We start from the raw sequence: 17,606 nt of genomic DNA, 5'->3' as shown, positions 1-17,606 counted from the left end.
CTTAGTCGCGCTCTACCCTCGGCAAGTGGGAAAGATTATCACGGCCAATACGGAGTACTGGGCCTTGAGGACGCCCCCGGTCGGGTTGCAGGTATATACGGAGTACGTCGGTTGTATACCTACTTTAGTTAGGGCTATAGCAACAGTGTACGTCGCGATTAGGTTTGACTATCTAGTGTCTACTCGTGCTAGTAGGGCTGTGGATACCGTTGGCGGTCCCTATCGTGTCGATGGGTACTTGCCACTGGGTTCTCCGTCCCTGGCTGGCTGCGTATGAGATCCGGATCTAGAAGAGTCCGGCGTGTTTGCTTTTTCCTCGGCGGCTGTCCTCTTGCCGGGGCGTCCAGGCGGTGCTCAACCTTCAAGCTTCCGTGACGCCGTATATCGAGCAAGCTCCGTGCATGCTCAAGGGGAGATGTATGTAGAAACTAGACATGCAAGAGGCGCCATGCTGGGTACCTGGGCTATGGTAGGTGATCCATGTAGAGCCCCGGCGACGGGGCGGGCTTCCATCCAGGAGAGTGGAGGTGTATCGGGGACGGACACGGCCAACGGGTAGATCTTGGCTCGGGCAGTTATTTCTGCCTCTGACGGTTTGAGCTGGCCAGTGTTAGATGGACAAACACGAAACGGTATAAGCGGCTATGGCATACGTTGTCATGGCGTCCTTATATATATTCTCTTGCATTTGGGTCCCGTTGCCGGACATATTTTGTCGCGAGAGAACTTGGGAACACTGGAATCTCTTCGATGGGAGTCTCGCTGCACTTTACTGAGTGTATATTATTCCGCAGGAAAGATATAGATGGGGGTTAACCACCATACCTGGTGTTATTGATGAACCGTGCATTTCGAATCAGGATGATAGGGTTGGATCTTAGTCTTATAAGTTTAAAAAACGAGCAACATATAACAACAAATCCTCGATGGTCTAACGGTCATGATTTCCGCTTGTCACTTCTCGCAAGAACAAGCGCGGGAGACCTGGGTTCGACTCCCAGTCGGGGAGATTCCTTTTTTGTTTTTCTTCCACTATCCCCTGCATGCATTCTACGCATTTACCGCAGAATGCCTCGCCCCCAAGCCCGGTAGCCGAGAGCCGTGGGTACCTAAAGAGCTACAATGCCTACGGGCGCTGTTGCGTGCGATATACAATGTCCCACAGACCTCTGCATGGCAAACAGCCACATACCTCATTAAAATCCTATGCTCGTACGCATAACCATATCGGTTCGCTGCATCGTACACGGATCCTGCCGCCCGGGCCCTGCCTGACTCGCCGACTCGATACAAGTTCGCACTTGTCTCACTCTGCCACGTCCAAGCGCGAACCGAGATCGAGAATAGCAGTGAAACTAAACTGCGGACGGGCGTAAACAAGCTCAGATCTTGTGTGGGATAGATTGAGCGAGGACGGATTTAGAAGCATGTAGCCTGCAGCCTGCTCCAGGTGGGAGGTTTATCTTCTAGATTGTGGTGGTTGTTGGTGATGCCAAAGAGCGGTGCGGTCCCGCTCGGATTCCGCGGACCTGGCACTCGTGATCAGCGTCCGCGGAATAGGGGCAGGAGGCCACGAGGTTGCGTTTGCGTCTGTGGGGTGACGGTTCGATGAGAGTTGCTGAAATGCAACGGTCAAGCTTCTGCCATCAGGGACGCAGATTGCGATCAACGCGCAAGATCTTCAGATCAGCTGGAGAGGGATGGCATGGAAGCCGGATGGAAATTGATGGTTGCGTTTGGGAGATTGGTATCGCGAAGGCTCGATAGACTGCAGTATGAATGTGGAGAGAGAGAGCATACTGCGTTACACTCGGTACTTTTGTCATGATACTCGACTGTCTGTCCAGCTGAGACGGCATCCGCCGTGAAATGAGCGATCTTGGTTCGTCGCACTTGGACCAGTTGGTGTCGCACGCAGGTTTCAGACGTTCAGGTTCAGGCTTCAGCACATGGCAGGGCAGTTTGACTCGAGATGGAACGCTGGGGTTGCTCCAAGGCAAAACCTGATGGACCTGGTGTCTGGCACTGCCGAGGACTGATCCACCGTTCGCGGGCTCTGTTGTGTCGGAAATTAGCTTGGCGACCAAAGCAAACCAGGGATGGAACAGAGAGTTATAACATATGGATGAAAGCAATGCCGTTGCAATATTACAGATACGAGGCAAGATGCAGCGTGATACACTTCGTATCCGGTGGCCAGAGATAGGCTGCATCTGCATCTGCATCTTATCTCAGCCACGATGGCGTTGGCGACAATGACGAGTGGTGGCCCCGGTGGCCGTTTCACCAGCGACGCTTTCTTTCCATTGGATCGGGAGAGTTTCAGTCCCCTCCATCCTTGTGTAGTCCAAGGTTGGGTTTGGCTGCCCCTGGAGATCAGTGCCATCCAATTTCTGGGTGTGGAGATGCCAGTGGACACTGCCTCCCTTGGTCTTCTTGCTCTCTCTTGGCCCCTGTGATGGTAAAAATGTCGAACCGTGAAAGAGCCCCTGATTATTGTTATTGAGACGGCGAGATGCAGACCCCCGATGAGCTCAGTGGCGCTCTCGGATCAAATACTGTATAGAATATTTGGATCGTCTAGTGTAGGGAGTCAATACTAATAGTGCCGCCGGTTAGTCTTCAACCGTTAAGCGGGGAGTACGGAGGAGAGGGATGGATCTCATTGATATCTCTTGGTTAGAATCAAGTGATTGGCTGCTGGATGGAAACTGTTTGACCATTTCTTGCCCCTCTCCCCTCCATATTCCTTCATCTTAAGTTCTTAACGGCGCTTACACTACGTTGACTCCTTCGCTCATTTACTTCAATCTTCCTTTTCTCCTCTCCATCTCTCCTTTCTTTGCTTCCCAGTCTCTCCTTTACACGCCTGCTCGAGGGCGGCCTGTTGTAAGAGCTCAGGTACGCTCACATTGCCGAGTCCCTGGATTCCTCGTCCTGTCTAACACTGCTCGCAGGTCGCATCCAGTTCGGCCGGCTCAACGCCATTTATCGCTAGGTACGTCTATATTTCGGTTTCTTCGGCTTCTTTTGTGCCTTGATCGGATCCGAATCCGTCTCTACCTATCTCCCACCTTTCTGCCTCAGTCTGCGCTCTGAAGGGTCGGTCGCTCTGGTGGCTTCCCACTACCTCGTGGCTTGCAGGGGTGTCGGCTCCATTCCGCGACTGCAAGGAGCCTCCCTTGCCTGCACCTCGCAGCCAATAGTGGCCTCGATTCTGAATCGCGACTTCTTTTTCTACTGGCTACCGGTGGCCGAACCCCTCCTTTGTCTTGCTCGAGTCTTGGAGATCGTCCGGAGAATGCGCTCCATCTTCCTTTGTTGTTCTCCTGTTTCATATACTGCCCGGCGCAGTGTTACCCTTCCTTATACGCGACAACCCCACGACACTAACTCCCGCGCATTCGCTTTACGCTATGTTCTGATTGAATCTAACCACCGAGGCGACAGCAACGCGACTGAGTCGTGAAGACGCAACGTCAACACATTTCGCTCCTTAAACAAACAACCCACTTTCGTCACTCCTTTATCCTACCGATACGATCGATCATGCCTTCGAAGATGCGCCTCAATACTAGCCTGGTAGCTAGTCTGGCCGCCTTCCTAGGCGTCGCTGATGCCTTCTGGCGTCTTCCTTGCCGTGGCCGAAGCGGCCTTGCTCGAATGGACCCCTTGGTCTCCCCCGGCGAGGCTTCTTACCACGTTCACACGATTCATGGATCTAAAGGTTAGCCCGCTGGCTGGAATTACCCGGCGTTCTGCCGCTGAACTTTGACAGGATTCGGACTGGATGCGGACATGGAGTCTTTGCTTGGAGGTAGCTGCACGTCGTGCGAGGTCAAGCAGGACAAGTCTGCCTACTGGACCCCTGCTCTGTACTTCGTCGACAGCTCCACCGGCGACTCTGAGCTTGTGGATCAAGTTGGAGGAATGCTTGCGTGGGTGACAGGTCGACACTGAATCTCAGGCCATGACTAACACCGTGCCAGGTACTACCTTCTATACGGAGACGATGTGCAGGCGTTCCCCGACGACTTCCGCATGATTGCCGGCGACCCCTTCCTGCGAAACTTCACCTGGCCTGTTCCTGACCCTCCCAAGTCCGAATGGACCGGCGACCAAGCTAGCCAGGCTGCTCTGAAGCAGAAGGCTCTCGGCTTTAACTGCCTGAACTACAACAAGGCTGCCGAACCGTCTCTCGGTCGTCACTTCCTGCCCGAGAAGTCATACCTCGACGAGCACTGCACTGATGGTGTCCGTTTCGAAATCATGTTCCCCTCTTGCTGGAACGGCAAGGATGCCGATTCGGACGACCACATGTCCCACGTTGCCTACCCCTCGCTGGTCATGGACGGTACCTGCCCCGAGGGCTTCGAGACCCGTGTTGTCTCGCTCTTCTTCGAGACCATCTGGAACACCTACGCCTTCAAGGACCGCGACGGATACTTTGCCCTTTCCACTGGTGACCCTACTGGATTCGGTTACCACGCCGACTTCATGCACGGTTGGGAGTCTGGTGTTCTCGAGGAGGCTGTCAAGACTTGCACCAACGCCTCCGGCGAGGTCGAGGACTGCCCCATCTTCGAACTCCAGTCTGAGCTTGAGCAAGGCCTCTGCTCTTTCGACCTCCCTAGCATCCTTGCCGGTGAGGATGTCACCAAGGTCAAGGGCAGCCTTCCCAACAAGATCGCCGTCGAATGGGGTCCCGAGTACGCCTTCCCTATCAAGTACGTCGGCGAAGACTCGACTTCGACTCCAGCTTCGACCTCCGCTGCGGCATCCTTTGCAGCATCCGCTACCGCTGATGCGGGTCTCAGCCTTTCCATCGGCCTCGGCGACTTCGCTGGTAAGGTCCTTGCGGCTGATACAAAGGCTGCCGACACCAGCTCGACTACCAGCTCAACCACCGAGCCCCCGACCACTACCACTACTTCGACCTCCACCTCCACATGGACCCCGACACCCACCACCTCTTACGTGGAGAGCACCGTCACACAGGAGACCGTCTGGGTGGAACAGGAAGTTGTCGTTATGGTCGATGAGAACGGTAACCCTCTGAAGACCGAGGTCGGCGGCGTCGACGTTGTCTCGACCGACTACAACACCGTTACCCGCACCGTTTCCTCGGTCGTTTCGATCCCCACTGCTCCCGCCGAGCAGCCGGCCAAGCGCCACCACGACCACCTCGCCGCGCACAAGCGCCACCAGCACGGCCACGGCCACTAACTGGAAGCAAACCGCAAATGGTACCGTTATGACTCCATCCACGACAGGCTAGGCGTTCTGAGATGAAATCCTATTCTTTCCGGCTGGAGGAAGACCAACAACGTCGCTTGCGAATGTACCTATATACATACCATACCCAAATACCCAGTTTTGATTTCATTTCGCCCATTTGGTTTCTTTTGGTTTCGGCCGGATCATGACCTGATACACTCGCTTGCTTCTTACCCCGGCTATGGTCCGTCGGCGCCCTTTTGATTTCGCTTCTCGAATATATTTTTGATAGCTACCACTTACTTCTTTTCTCTATCTCCATACCTCCTCTTGTCCATCTCTCGTCTCTCCGCCATACCCCACCTTATTTGATCCGATGTACATGCTATGCTTCGGTAGCCCATTTCTTGCTTGGGCAACGGAACAGAACAAGTGAGCTAGCAAGCATGAAGCATGCATACATGATCTAGTCTACGTGCACGAACGTCGCTGATTTTTGCCTCACCTTGACCTCTCTTGATGAGAAGGCTCTTAGCCGCGATGATCAATGATCGATTTAGACATCCAGTGCCTACGTACTTGGTTAGAAAATAAACCCATCCAGCCTCATCTTATCTTCTCATATGATTCCCATGTCAAGCTCTAGGTACCATGCTTGGCACTTCGCATTCCCTTCTTATCCGTCTTAGACTCCTAGCATTAGTACCTCAGGATCGACTGCTCTCCAATTCCCAAGTGTATTGCTACTGCTGTCACCGCTAGATTCAACCCGCCATACCCTTCATCTTCCAAACCAGAAAGTCTGTCTCCACGATGCAGATGCACGATCTCCAACCCTACTAGTTATATAGCTAGATACTCACCTACGTCCTCCATCACCAGCGTCTACAGTTGAGTAGAGTCCATCAGCATAGCACGAACTCAAGACCCGGTTTCCAATGGTACTAGGCCAATCCCATCCAGATAGCCGGGTATGATTCTCAAGCGAGGCTGAGTGACTCGTACCGTGCGCTCTTTAATGTTTAATTCCTCGTTTGTACCACTTGCACTAGCCTATCAATCAATCTCGTACGGATGGGATGGGATGGGAGTACAGACTACAGAAGCTCTGCTGAAACATAACAGCGCGGAACCTAGACATCCACTGAGGCTGTCGGTGTGGAGTTACGCTACTGGTCTGGAATGCACTGATACCGAAGATAAGCTGCATATATCCAGCCTGAGCTTATGATCCAAGGCCTTGTTATTGTCTATTCTATTCCATGATCCACCGAAAATGACCGCGATCTCTAAAAGCTAACTCAACTTCTAAGTGCTGTTCAAAAGCCTAAAGGTTAATATTGAAGACCGGAAACCCCTAAAGCACTGCCGCAAAAACACCCATCGTAAACGCCTGATGCAAGCCCACATGCCGTTGACTCCACATCTCCTTGAGATACCGCTCCGCGGCGCGATCATAGTCCTTCCCCCGGCTGTCGAAGAGCGCGGGCTTCACGCTCCAGCTGCGGATGAGCCGGTTGCAGTTGCAGCTTGTGCTGGTGCCTGTCGCTGTTCCTGAGATCGGGCTTGTGGATGTGGCGATGGAGGGGCCGATGCCTGCGCTTAGCGGGGAGAGGTCGGGGGTGTCCTTCCATGCAGCCCAGTATTCGTCCAGGGGGTGGGAGAAGAGGCATTTGTCTGTGCTTGTGCTTGTGCTTGTATCGGCGCTGGCGGCGTCCAGGTCCATGTGGTGGGTGTAGTGGCAGCATTCGTTTTGCGGAGTCAGGAGGAGCTTTGCTAGGTTCCGCGGGCTCTGGTTGAGGATGAACCAGGAGATAACGCTGTACTCGTTTCTTGTGTCTCTGTGCCAGAATTTTGGGCCGTGGCGGAGAAGCATGCGTTCTAGGAGTTCGCGGAGCATGCGGAGGGTGCAGTGGAGGTCGACCTCGAGTTTGTCGGTGAGGTGCTTGGTGCGGAACTCGAGGCGGCGCTTGCCGATTTCGAATTCGGTGTAGCCGGACTGCAGGAGGGTCGTGAGATGGTTCTTTGTGTGGCTGTGTTCATGATTCAGTGGGGATGAGGATGGGACAATCAGATGGTTTTGTTTGCCCTTGCTTCTTGTCCCCTTTTTGCCCTTGTTGAGCGGAAAGGCAAAGGTGAAGTCGGAGTCGAAGTCGTTGTAATCTTCTAGAAGCTTGGCGAGAACGCCCAAACTGTCTGGGACGGAGGAAGAGGTGGCCAAGATCTTTTGGTGAGACTCCGGGTCTCGTTTGACGTCGCGTGAGATGTCGGCCATGTGGAAGAGCACATGGAGGCCTCGTTCTAGGCGCCTAGCGAGCCTGAGTTCTGCTTCAAAGTCCATTTCCGCCTTGTCATCGTCATAGAATGGCCCCCATACGGTAGGAACGATATGGAGGGACAGCCGGCGTGCGAGCTCATGGCGGTACAAAGACCTCACGAGTGTGTGTACTGTCAGCGCGGTTTCCTTGCCCGTCCCTGAGTTCAGGGAGGGAATAGAACCGAAGGTATCGACGCCATGGAGGCGCACGAACCATCGGCAGATGTGCGGCTCAAGGACCTTGATCGTATCATATGTGGCTTTGTTAAGGAGGCAGAGACTCAAGACGGTGCTCGCTTCAACATTGATGATGATTTGGAAGAGGATATCGGCGATAGATCCGAATGGTAGAGCTGATTGAGGGTGGCCTGATCTCTAAGAAGCAAACAGAGTTAGTGTCGCGTGATATTTCTCCGGTCTTGGTCTCCCACTCACCATGATTCCGACCTCATCCGACTCGCATTGCGTTTTGGGGGTAGAGAGTAGGATGGTCCATTGAAGGATTCTTCCAGTTTTGTTCCCCCCCTCTCCGTGAAAACAATGTACAATATATAGAAATTCCCGCAAGTGCTAACGTGGGATAGGAGGTATCATGTGCAACGGTATGACGCGTTTGCCGGATCGTCTGCCCTTCCTGCGACGCAGACCGGAGCACCAAGAAGCGGAGTATGCAGGATGCAGGGCCCAAGGGCCAACGGGGGATATCGCGGGATTATATCTCATACGTGGAGTGGTACCATCCCTACCGTCTCGTCCCCTCCCTGCAGAATCGGGGGACGTGCCCTGACATACTCCGTAGTATCCTTGGTCGAGCACCCGGCTGACGCCCAGGTCACACAGGATTCAGAAAACCAAGCCACTGCCGCGATGGCCTTCAGGGAGGAAAATAGTATGGAATCTGTGAGTGGCCTGTAGATAAGATCAGCAGGTTCCCTGGACCACTAGTTCTCCGCTGCGCCAATAGTGCTGGCTTACTAGTGGCTGTGGTGGTGGTGTCATAGCGACAGGCACACCGCCAGGTACAATCAAGCTCTGGAAGAGGGAACGAAGATCTCGACGATCAGGTCAGGTCAGGTCCAGGCAGTTCGGCAATTATGCATAATCGGCATAACCTCCTGGGTCGCCAGGGACAGGAACTCGTCATTGCGATGTGAGAAGAGGGAGAGGGAGAACAACTCCGCAGTCTCCCCAGACTCCAAGTCGGACCCCACCGGCCCAAGAGTTTGTCCGCCAGAAATTTCTCGACACAGCGACCGTCATGCCTCCCAACTGACAACAACTCTGTCTCAGGCTCTGGATAACCCAGCCGCTTTTCGCTCACATGTTATTGGACTTATCTTACTAGAATTCCCGCCTCCGCAGTCGTCAGCTCGCGCCGACTCGCCCACTACCCCCCGAAACATTCCCGGTCTGCCCCTCCTCTGCAATTCTACCCGATAGAAAGAATGCCACCTACGCGGAGTCTCCCCCTCCCCGAGGGCTGGACGGATCCGGACGCCTACGTCGAAGCCTTGCTATCGTTTGCTACCTCGTCTGACCTGTTTAGGCACCTCTGCGGGGGTGTGCACATGCTGGACTTTCTGACGCGCGAGCCCGATCTCTATACCACGCTTCTGCCCGAAGACTGGAGACAATTTTTCGAACACCACAGCATCGCGCACATCATCGACTTACTCCTCAGAGACGACATCGAACCGCTGTTAGCGGCCTATACACAGGGAAACGTTGCAGCGCAGGAGTGGAGAGGCGTGGCGGTTCTGCCCCCGCTGACTTTGCTAGAGTTCATCCGCCAAATCCGCCGACTCACTCTGCGCCGAGACTTTACGCCTCATGACTCGAGCAAGGCCACCATACCACCGCGGATTGCGGTTGGGATGAAAGTGAAGAAATATCACGAGGTCGCTCATTTCTCGAAATACGTCCACTCGCTATGCAATACCGTACACCAGGAGCGGGGAGAGGAAATAACGCATATCGTGGACTTTGGTTCTGGGCAGAACTACCTTGGGCGGACGCTGGCTAGTCCTCCGTATAACAGAAACATTGTTGCGATCGAACGGAAACACCAGTTCATCAACGGGGCCAACCGTATGGATGTCTACGCGAACATGGTTGAGAAGAAGAAGGTGCGGATGTACAATAAGAAGCTGGAAAAATGCAAAGTCTGCGAGGATACAGAGTCCGCAGTGGACAGAACGGACTCGCTACAGGAGCCGACGAGCGTTGACGCAGATAAGGAAGAGGTTGAAGACGACGAGGAGGGTGTTGCGGAGATCAGTATCTTCCGGGACATCAGTGTGACTCCTGATGAGCTGGGCACTTTTCCTAAAAACGGTGGCCCTACTCAGAAACACGTCACAAAAAGCGACAACCAAACCCCACGAGGTGCGATGGACTACATTGAACATGAGATCAAGGACGGCTACCTGGAGCCGATCATCAAAGATGTCGTCGCACCGGCTAGCCAAAGCCCGGAAACTAAAAATGGCTTAGAGCAAGCCGAGCAGGCCTCGGATGCGAATGTCATGGTGGTCTCGCTGCACTCGTGCGGAAACCTCGTCCACCACGGTGTTCGAGCGTTGGTCCTGAACCCGTCGGTCAAGGCGATTGCAATGATTGGGTGTTGCTACAACCTAATGACTGAACGGCTTGGGCCTGCCACTTATAAAATTCCTGTCCTGCGAACCATGCACCCACGTTTATCGAAAGACGCTGCCGCGTACGACCCTCATGGCTTTCCTATGTCAAAACGCCTGGAGGAATTTGAGCACGACGGCGGGACTGGCGTGAAGCTAAACATCACCGCCAGGTCAATGGCCGTCCAAGCCCCCTACAACTGGGGTACAGACGACGCAGAAGACTTCTTTACCCGCCACTACTACCGCACACTCCTCCAGCGAGTGCTGGTGGACAAGGGAGTCGTGCCGAAACCTTCCATACCCAAGGATCTCTACGGCACCGAGCCTGAGAAACCGGAAGACGTGGGAAACCCTGTTATTGTTGGATCCCTGCGCAAGGCAGCCTTCACTTCCTTCCAAGCGTATTTCCGCGCGGCAGTCGTAAAGCTGAGTCGCGACCCGGTCTACGGACAAAAGGTGAAAGACGATATGGTTGACATTACCGACGAAGAGCTGGATCGATATGCCACCGAGTACTGGCCCACGAAGAAGAGGCTGAGCGTGACCTGGACTCTGATGTCGTTCTGCGCCTCCGTGGCCGAAGCCATTATCGCCGTCGATCGATGGCAATATCTTCGTGAACAGGACTGCGTAAAGGAGTGTTGGGTGGAGCCTGTGTTTGACTATGGCTTGAGTCCCAGGAACCTAGCTGTCATTGGAATCAAGAAATGAGCAACCACTCAAACTTCCTTGGATACGTTGATCCCCGGTTTGACGAAGACCTGGAGACAGTCCCCATTTACCCAGAAACACGGTTTTCGGTCGACGGCCACGCAATTCTGGCAAGGACAATATTCTGGTACGACAACCACGATGCTTTACATTAATGACTTGCTTCTAGAACTTTTTAGAGCGATATCTAGATCTTAGACTATACCCGGAGCCTTCAGAAGCTCCACACCTAGACGACAGAAGGTTTGATAGAATTCAAAAGCCCACCATCGCATAACCTATGTATGTTTCCGGAAGGAGTCATTTGGCACAATTTACCCAATTCCCAGGCCCCGGCCTTGTCTCAATCCTTCCCATACGATCGGGTTTAGCACGTGATGAGGTACATAGTACCGGTACCGACTTTCTGCGGGACTCTCGATCACCACTCTCTTCCCACTATCGGGCCACTTCGCGGCACTCAGTTTACCTTTTGAGGCACAAGGTCCGAACCCTGAAAAATGATCATTTGCCTGTTTTGTCTAGCACTTGAAACTTGAAGAAGTACGATAATCGTTCGAGGTTCCGGTTTGTTGGTTTTCAAACGTTGTTGCCTGAGGATCCACAGTCACGGCTCTCCGGAATCCGCGGGCTCCGGACGCAGATTTGAAAGACTTCAAGTCATTCAAACTCGGCAGAATTCCAAGGAATTCGGACCTTTATTATCGTTTAAGTACAATCCCTTGATAAGATGGCTGGAGAAACGCTCCGAATGGATACCGAAAGTCCGGATAGCGACAGCAAAGAAGCCGTTGTTAGACGCGCGGTATGTTGCACAGGACCTCGATAAAGAGGGCCAAAGGCATGCAAGGGACTGCTTTTGACTGCTGACCGTGTGTAGTGTGACCAATGTCGGCAACGAAAGGTGGGAGCTTATATATGACGGGCTTACAGCGTGCTGATGTCTTATGATAGATCCGCTGCGATAAACGGTCACCATGCGCCAACTGCCGCACATCCAAGATTATGTGCAGCTCTACAGGAGCGGGCCAGAAGCCTCGGGAGCCGCGGAAACGCGTGCTCATTTCCAACGAATAGTGAGTTCGCATGTAGACCCAATGCCGAGCCCAACTAATATGTTTCCAAGCGAAAGGAAGATTGACCATATCGATGAGCGGCTGGGCGGAATCGAACAGGTCCTCCGCGAGCTTAAGCTTAGCATAGCATCTGGTACAGGCGCTCAGATACGTGCCCACTCGGCGCCTACGTCCAGACCTCTGAGCCCCTCTGTCCAAGACCACCCTTCTAACCCACAGGACGCAATGGACCAGGCGGAGTCGAAGAATGGGCTCGAGGGCAACTCGTTGATGGCCACTCAGTCAGCCTATGCTAGTGACTTTCTACAGACAGCCGTATCACGTAGTCCGGTGCCAATGTCTGATTCAAAGATCAACGCAGCCCTCTCTACCCTGAAGCAGCTTGTCAAGATGCAAGATAACCAAGCCTCCGCTGCTCGCGAGTACCCGCCTCCGAAGCAAAGGCGCCTCACTGACTGTAACCCCCGGGATTTGGACATGCCACCAATGCATGTCGTTATTCCTCTACTCCGCAAAGCAATCGGTACGTACAGCTGAAACAGGCAATCTGATGCCGCTGACCATCGGTAGAGGGTAACCCCGTATCTTTGCAGTCGCTTTGCCCATTTATACCATTTGAACGCCTCGCCGATAAGTGTCGCGAGGTGTACTTCGCTACGGAAAACTATTCTGATGCGACATTCATCGTGGCAAATGGAGGGCTATATCAGCTTTTCGTCGCAGCGAGCTTTATGAATTCTGATAGCGCGCTGCGAGAGGAATATCAAAGATATGCCGATATCTGCAAGCATAATCTGGATACGACCTTGGCGAACTTGCATCTTTTGATGCCTGCAGATATAGATTCTATCGAGGCCCTCGCGATGGGAGTATGTAATTTCCCATTCTCTTTCTGTAGACGTTCTGACTGGAAATAGGCGGCCCATGCTATTGAGATTTCTAAGCCTTCCTTTGCCTTGACACTGACCTCCACAGCGTCTCGTTTGTGTCAGGAACTCGGGTTGCATCAAATGCCGTCTATAGAAAACCTGGACGTCAAAGAGAAAAAGCACAGGTTGAGCCTGTTCTGGTCGATCTACTGCATGGACCGGGCGCTTGCACTGCGGCTAGGGCGTGCTGCCACCATCCCGGACTATGATATTGATGTTCCCATGTCATTCGAAGGTTTCTCGGCGGATATTTTCAAGTCTGCACATCTGCTTTGGATAGAACTTGCTAGGATTCAGGGCTTGGTGTATCAACATCTTTACAGCCCCGCTGCGCTACGCCAGGAGGAGGTGACCAGACTGGGAGAGGCGCGCAGGTTGGCCGCTGAGATGGAGGATCGCGTAATGCGACCGTTCAGAGTCAGTGTCCTGCCCACCCAGAAGGCCAGCTCTAACAATGGACAGATTTTATACCCTACTCTCGACGGTCTGAATCCGATCGAGTGTCTATATCTCAAATGCGACGAAGTATGCCGCTTTTCGGTCTTGACACTGATCTACCGAGCCATTCCACCACAACCGGGCACGGGCACGTTCGTCAAAGAGTGCATTGAAGCTGCCAGAAGCGCTCTTCAAACGCACAAATCGAGCATGGGACTGCTTACCGAAGCAAATGAGGTTATGAAACTTTCATACCTACACTGGTAAGCCATAATCCGCATTGTTCTCGAGTTAGTCTAATCTCTCAGGTGCATTCTCTACTCCCCATTCGTCCCTTTCATCGTTCTTTTCTGCCACATAATCGAAGTGTCTTCCTGGAGAGACCAGGAAAGACTCGAGGAATTTGTCGAGTCGCTGAAACCGTACTGCCCGCTATCTGCCGCGGTATTCAATCTCCATCGACTATGCCACGCCTTGAGCAATGTTGCCCGACTCTACATTGAAGCCAAAGCACAGGCGCAGACTCAGGAGAATCAAACCCTTGCGTCGGTCGGTCACGAGGTCAACTCGTATCTTAGTGCACTCGGTCTTGCACCGTCCGAAGTTGTGGATACACGATGGGCTGGACCTGCACCAGGCACTACAACCTCAGGGACAATGAACTACCCAGCAACTCAAAGTTTTGGCACAGCCATTCCCCAGGCTCATATGACACAACTAGGCAACTGGTTTTCAGGAAACCAGTACATGATGGGACTGTTAGAAGAGGATTTATCAATGTTTGATCCATCGAATCTGACCTAGGGCAAAGCTTGCAGTGACCGACGTGGCGGCTCTAAACACACTTTCCGCCATCAACGAGCATCTCCGCGCCATTGACAAAACTTCCCTCGTCACTCGCCAGATACAAACACATATTGGCAACATCGGCTGGATCCGTCAACCGGCCCAAAGGCACATTCCCAATGAACCTTTGTCTGTTTTCCTCCGTGTCCTCCATGCCAGTGAACATGCTAAATAGGCCCGTACCCGAGAGGAGCGGCGATACTGTATTAACCCGGATGTTGTGTGGGCCGTACTCGGCTGCGAGGCCTTTGGTTGCCTGGCGGTGGCTGTTAGGTTATTCACTCTGGGAAATAGGGGCAAGGGGACAAACATTCGAAACAGCCCCTTTGCTCGCGTTATACCAAACCAATCCCGGCCGCGGTCTACTGGCGCCCGTTGAGGAGATGTTGATTATGCTGCCGCCGTGGCCCTGCTCGATCAATCTTGCGATGGCAGCTTGCGAACCGTGGAAGATGCTCTTGACATTGACGTTGAAGACACGCTCCCATTCGGCTTCAGTTACTTCTAGTGTTGGCTGTACATTGTGAGCCATGACGCCAAAGAAGATCGAGAGTTGACGGACCTTATTCCGATAGCTTGTCCCCGCATTGTTCACCAGTATATCCAACTTTCCAAACTTTGTGACTGCAGTCTTAACCACAGCAGCCCAATCGCTGGGACTCGTTACGTCGACCTTCTGGAAGATGATGTTCTCGGGATTTTGGGCGGCGACGCTCTCGCCGCCGGCCGTGTTGATGTCCGCGACGATGACTTTTGCTCCTTCGGATGCGAAGCGGGTTGCGATGGCAGCGCCGAAGCCGGAGCCTCCGCCTGTACCGAGAGTGTTAGTGAGGGTTTCGTCCAAAGCAGGCAGGCACGAACCGGTGACTATAGCGACTTTGTTGTTAAGACGGGCCATTTTGATCTGCTGTCTGGTTGCTGTCTTGAGAGTTGAAGGAGAGGTTGGAATACATATGGGGAGCAGTAAAGCGGGGAAGGCTCTGGGGAGTTATCCGAGGATGTCGATCGGGATGAAGGCCGACTCTGACGTTGAGTACCGACGGAGTAGTAGAACACTCTTCTCCCAGAGTCAACTCCTCCTTCCGACCCCGCGTTCTCCGCAGGATGGCCGACCGCTGCAGACCAATCATCGCCCGCGGAGCCTTACTCCGCATCGCAGGCACGTTCGATCAATCGCTTGCTATCTTCTTTTCTGGGTGAGACTATCGCTCGTATTTCTGATCGCCTCTGAATCCTCGAAAGTCCAGGCCCGAATTCTCAAGCCATCTCGCTTCTTTTGCCCCTCGATGTTGCTCCCAACACGAATGCCGAGTGGATGCTGCCGACCCTAAACCATGATCTAGCCACGATTCATCCTGGCCACCATCTTCCTTGTCTATCGTATTTGTCCCGTGTGCGTGTTATGCTTGCTTCTGAGTGACGAAATCATTTCTTGCGGCCCAAAAGTTGGACATGCAGCTTTCCCACAGCATTTACTGACGTCGACGACTTCATGTGCTAGTCATCATACCTCGGGGTGCTCGGCCATTATCACGGTATATTTCTGCTCGACCTGATTAGGTTTGCGTGTGGTGGGGCACGCCTGTTCTCAGCCTGGTGTACCGTGCTTCTGTGAAGAATGTGGTCGAGGTTCGCCGAGGCCAGCCGCCAAGCGCATCAGGCATTGTTTGGACTTTGGGTCTTCTGGGAAAACAGTGCCGAGGTCAGCATGGCGGCAGCCACAAGCCTAAGAACAAAGGAATGATACGTCTAGCTGCAGTGTAACCCACCCGGCTGAGTCTAAAGTCCGTGCCTGGCAGGCAGGTAGAATGCTAGACGCCCTTCTTCCACATGCCCGGCTACATAAGCACGGGGAGTCCCAGTCAGAGTCCCAGTCATTGACTCATTATTACAGCCCATCGGCCTCAACATGCGTTTTTCGACAGGTACAAGAGTCGCGGCCCTCGCCAGCGTCTGGCTGAGCTTTACCTCCGCACTGCCTGGCCTCGGCCACGACAACGACGATGTCATCACTCGAGATGTCGCCATCATTGGTGGCGGAGCATCGGGGACTTATGCGGCCATCCGTCTACGGGAACTTGGCCGGAGCGTCGCCCTTATCGAGCAAAGAGACGAGCTAGGCGGTCATACACACACATACTACGATGCTGCTGCCCCAATCGATTATGGCGTGTGGATCTACACAAACAACACCGATATGGAGCGCTTCTTCGCGCACTTCAACATTCCCTTGGTAGCAGAGATCTTGAACGGTGACCCTGCGTATACTCGGCGGTATGATTTCCGCACGGGAGAGGCTGTCGCTGCGCTAGGTGGTAATATCATCGACGCCCTGACGCGGTATGTTGGTATATTGCTACAGCATCCCTATCTTGCGGGCGGATTCGACCTACCCGATCCCGTCCCGGAGGATTTGCTGCTGTCGTTTGGAGATCTTATCGAGAAATATGATCTCGGGGCGGCGGTAGATATGATCACACAGTTTGACCAGGGATTCGCCGAGAACATACTCGATTACCCTTCGATTTACATCTTGAAATATCTGGATTTGGCCGTGATCCAGGGCATACAGTTTGGATTCTCCAGACCCGCAAGCCGCGCCAACCAAGATCTATACAAGGCCGCTGAAGCGGAGCTCGGTGAAGATGCCCTGCTTGGGAGCACAGTAGCCAGAATTCAGCGTCAAGACGATAAAGGCACCAGTGCTCATCACAAAGACACCAATGCTCATCATAAAGGCACCAGTGCTCATCACATCGTCGTTGACACCCCGTCAGGAAAGCAACGCATCATAGCCAACAAAGTCATCGTCGCCATCCCGCCGCTGCTGGAAAACTTGGACGGTTTCGACCTTGACGACCGCGAATCGGACATCTTCAGCCGATTCCAATACAGCTCCTACTACGGAAGCGTGGTCAACGTCACCGGTCTCCCGCGTCAATTGCAGATCTTCAACAAGGCAACCGATACCCCGTACCACGTGGCGGACCTTCCCGGCACATTCACCTTCAACCCCACGGCCGTCGAGGGCATCCACACTGGATTCTTCGGAGGCGGCGCGGGGTCTCTGCCCGAAGACCAGGCGCGCCAAGGTATAATCGACAACCTCCTGGCGCTGCGCAATGCAGGGTATCCTGTGTCCGAACCGGAGATAATAGCTCTTCGCAGCCATACCCCCTTCGGGCTGCATGTTTCTGCAGAAGAGATTGCGGGCGGGTTCTACCGGGACTTGTATGGACTGCAGGGATACCGCGGGATGTATTACACGGGGGCTGCGTTTCATGCTCATAATTCTGCGGAGCTGTGGGAGTTCACGGAGCGGGTGTTGCAGGAGCATGTGCTGGTGGACTAGGATGAATGTACTGGCTGTTGACCGTTAGGTAATTGCGAAAGAGTTCAGACTGTCCTTAGACCCATCTTTGTATAGACCTAG

The 17,606-nt window shown here is 53.5% G+C and overlaps 6 protein-coding genes across 6 annotated transcripts; 4 read left to right on the top strand and 2 right to left on the bottom strand.

Moving 5' to 3' along the window:
• Positions 1 to 3,549: 3,549 nt before the first annotated feature.
• Positions 3,550 to 5,226, top strand: DSM5745_00377 (DUF1996 domain-containing protein; the record flags this gene model as incomplete). The annotated part of the gene is made up of 3 exons (XM_026742393.1): positions 3,550 to 3,727; positions 3,779 to 3,938; positions 3,990 to 5,226. 3 exons carry the CDS (start codon positions 3,550 to 3,552, stop codon positions 5,224 to 5,226), a joined length of 1,575 nt encoding a protein of 524 aa, XP_026608238.1.
• Positions 5,227 to 6,574: 1,348 nt separating this feature from the next.
• On the bottom strand, positions 6,575 to 7,972 carry DSM5745_00376 (uncharacterized protein; the record flags this gene model as incomplete). Its single annotated transcript, XM_026742392.1, has 2 exons — positions 6,575 to 7,909; positions 7,970 to 7,972. 2 exons carry the CDS (start codon positions 7,970 to 7,972, stop codon positions 6,575 to 6,577), a joined length of 1,338 nt encoding a protein of 445 aa, XP_026608237.1.
• Positions 7,973 to 8,979: 1,007 nt separating this feature from the next.
• On the top strand, positions 8,980 to 10,884 carry DSM5745_00375 (uncharacterized protein; the record flags this gene model as incomplete). The annotated part of the gene is made up of 1 exon (XM_026742391.1): positions 8,980 to 10,884. One exon carries the CDS (start codon positions 8,980 to 8,982, stop codon positions 10,882 to 10,884), a length of 1,905 nt encoding a protein of 634 aa, XP_026608236.1.
• Positions 10,885 to 11,614: 730 nt separating this feature from the next.
• Positions 11,615 to 14,131, top strand: DSM5745_00374 (putative C6 transcription factor; the record flags this gene model as incomplete). The annotated part of the gene is made up of 7 exons (XM_026742390.1): positions 11,615 to 11,689; positions 11,765 to 11,788; positions 11,839 to 11,960; positions 12,011 to 12,483; positions 12,531 to 12,829; positions 12,878 to 13,590; positions 13,636 to 14,131. The coding sequence occupies 7 exons, from the start codon at positions 11,615 to 11,617 to the stop codon at positions 14,129 to 14,131; spliced, it is 2,202 nt and encodes a 733-aa protein (XP_026608235.1).
• A 316-nt stretch (positions 14,132 to 14,447) lies between these two features.
• On the bottom strand, positions 14,448 to 15,071 carry DSM5745_00373 (uncharacterized protein; the record flags this gene model as incomplete). The annotated part of the gene is made up of 2 exons (XM_026742389.1): positions 14,448 to 14,983; positions 15,035 to 15,071. The coding sequence occupies 2 exons, from the start codon at positions 15,069 to 15,071 to the stop codon at positions 14,448 to 14,450; spliced, it is 573 nt and encodes a 190-aa protein (XP_026608234.1).
• A 1,011-nt stretch (positions 15,072 to 16,082) lies between these two features.
• On the top strand, positions 16,083 to 17,525 carry DSM5745_00372 (amine oxidase, flavin-containing superfamily; the record flags this gene model as incomplete). The annotated part of the gene is made up of 1 exon (XM_026742388.1): positions 16,083 to 17,525. One exon carries the CDS (start codon positions 16,083 to 16,085, stop codon positions 17,523 to 17,525), a length of 1,443 nt encoding a protein of 480 aa, XP_026608233.1.
• Positions 17,526 to 17,606: the final 81 nt, after the last annotated feature.

The sequence above is a fragment of the Aspergillus mulundensis genome, assembly GCF_003369625.1.
Source record: "Aspergillus mulundensis strain DSM 5745 chromosome Unknown scaffold_0, whole genome shotgun sequence".
Taxonomy (NCBI): domain Eukaryota; kingdom Fungi; phylum Ascomycota; class Eurotiomycetes; order Eurotiales; family Aspergillaceae; genus Aspergillus; species Aspergillus mulundensis.
The sequence above is the reverse complement of the archived record's forward strand: the minus strand, read 5'-3'. Positions and strand labels throughout refer to the sequence as shown.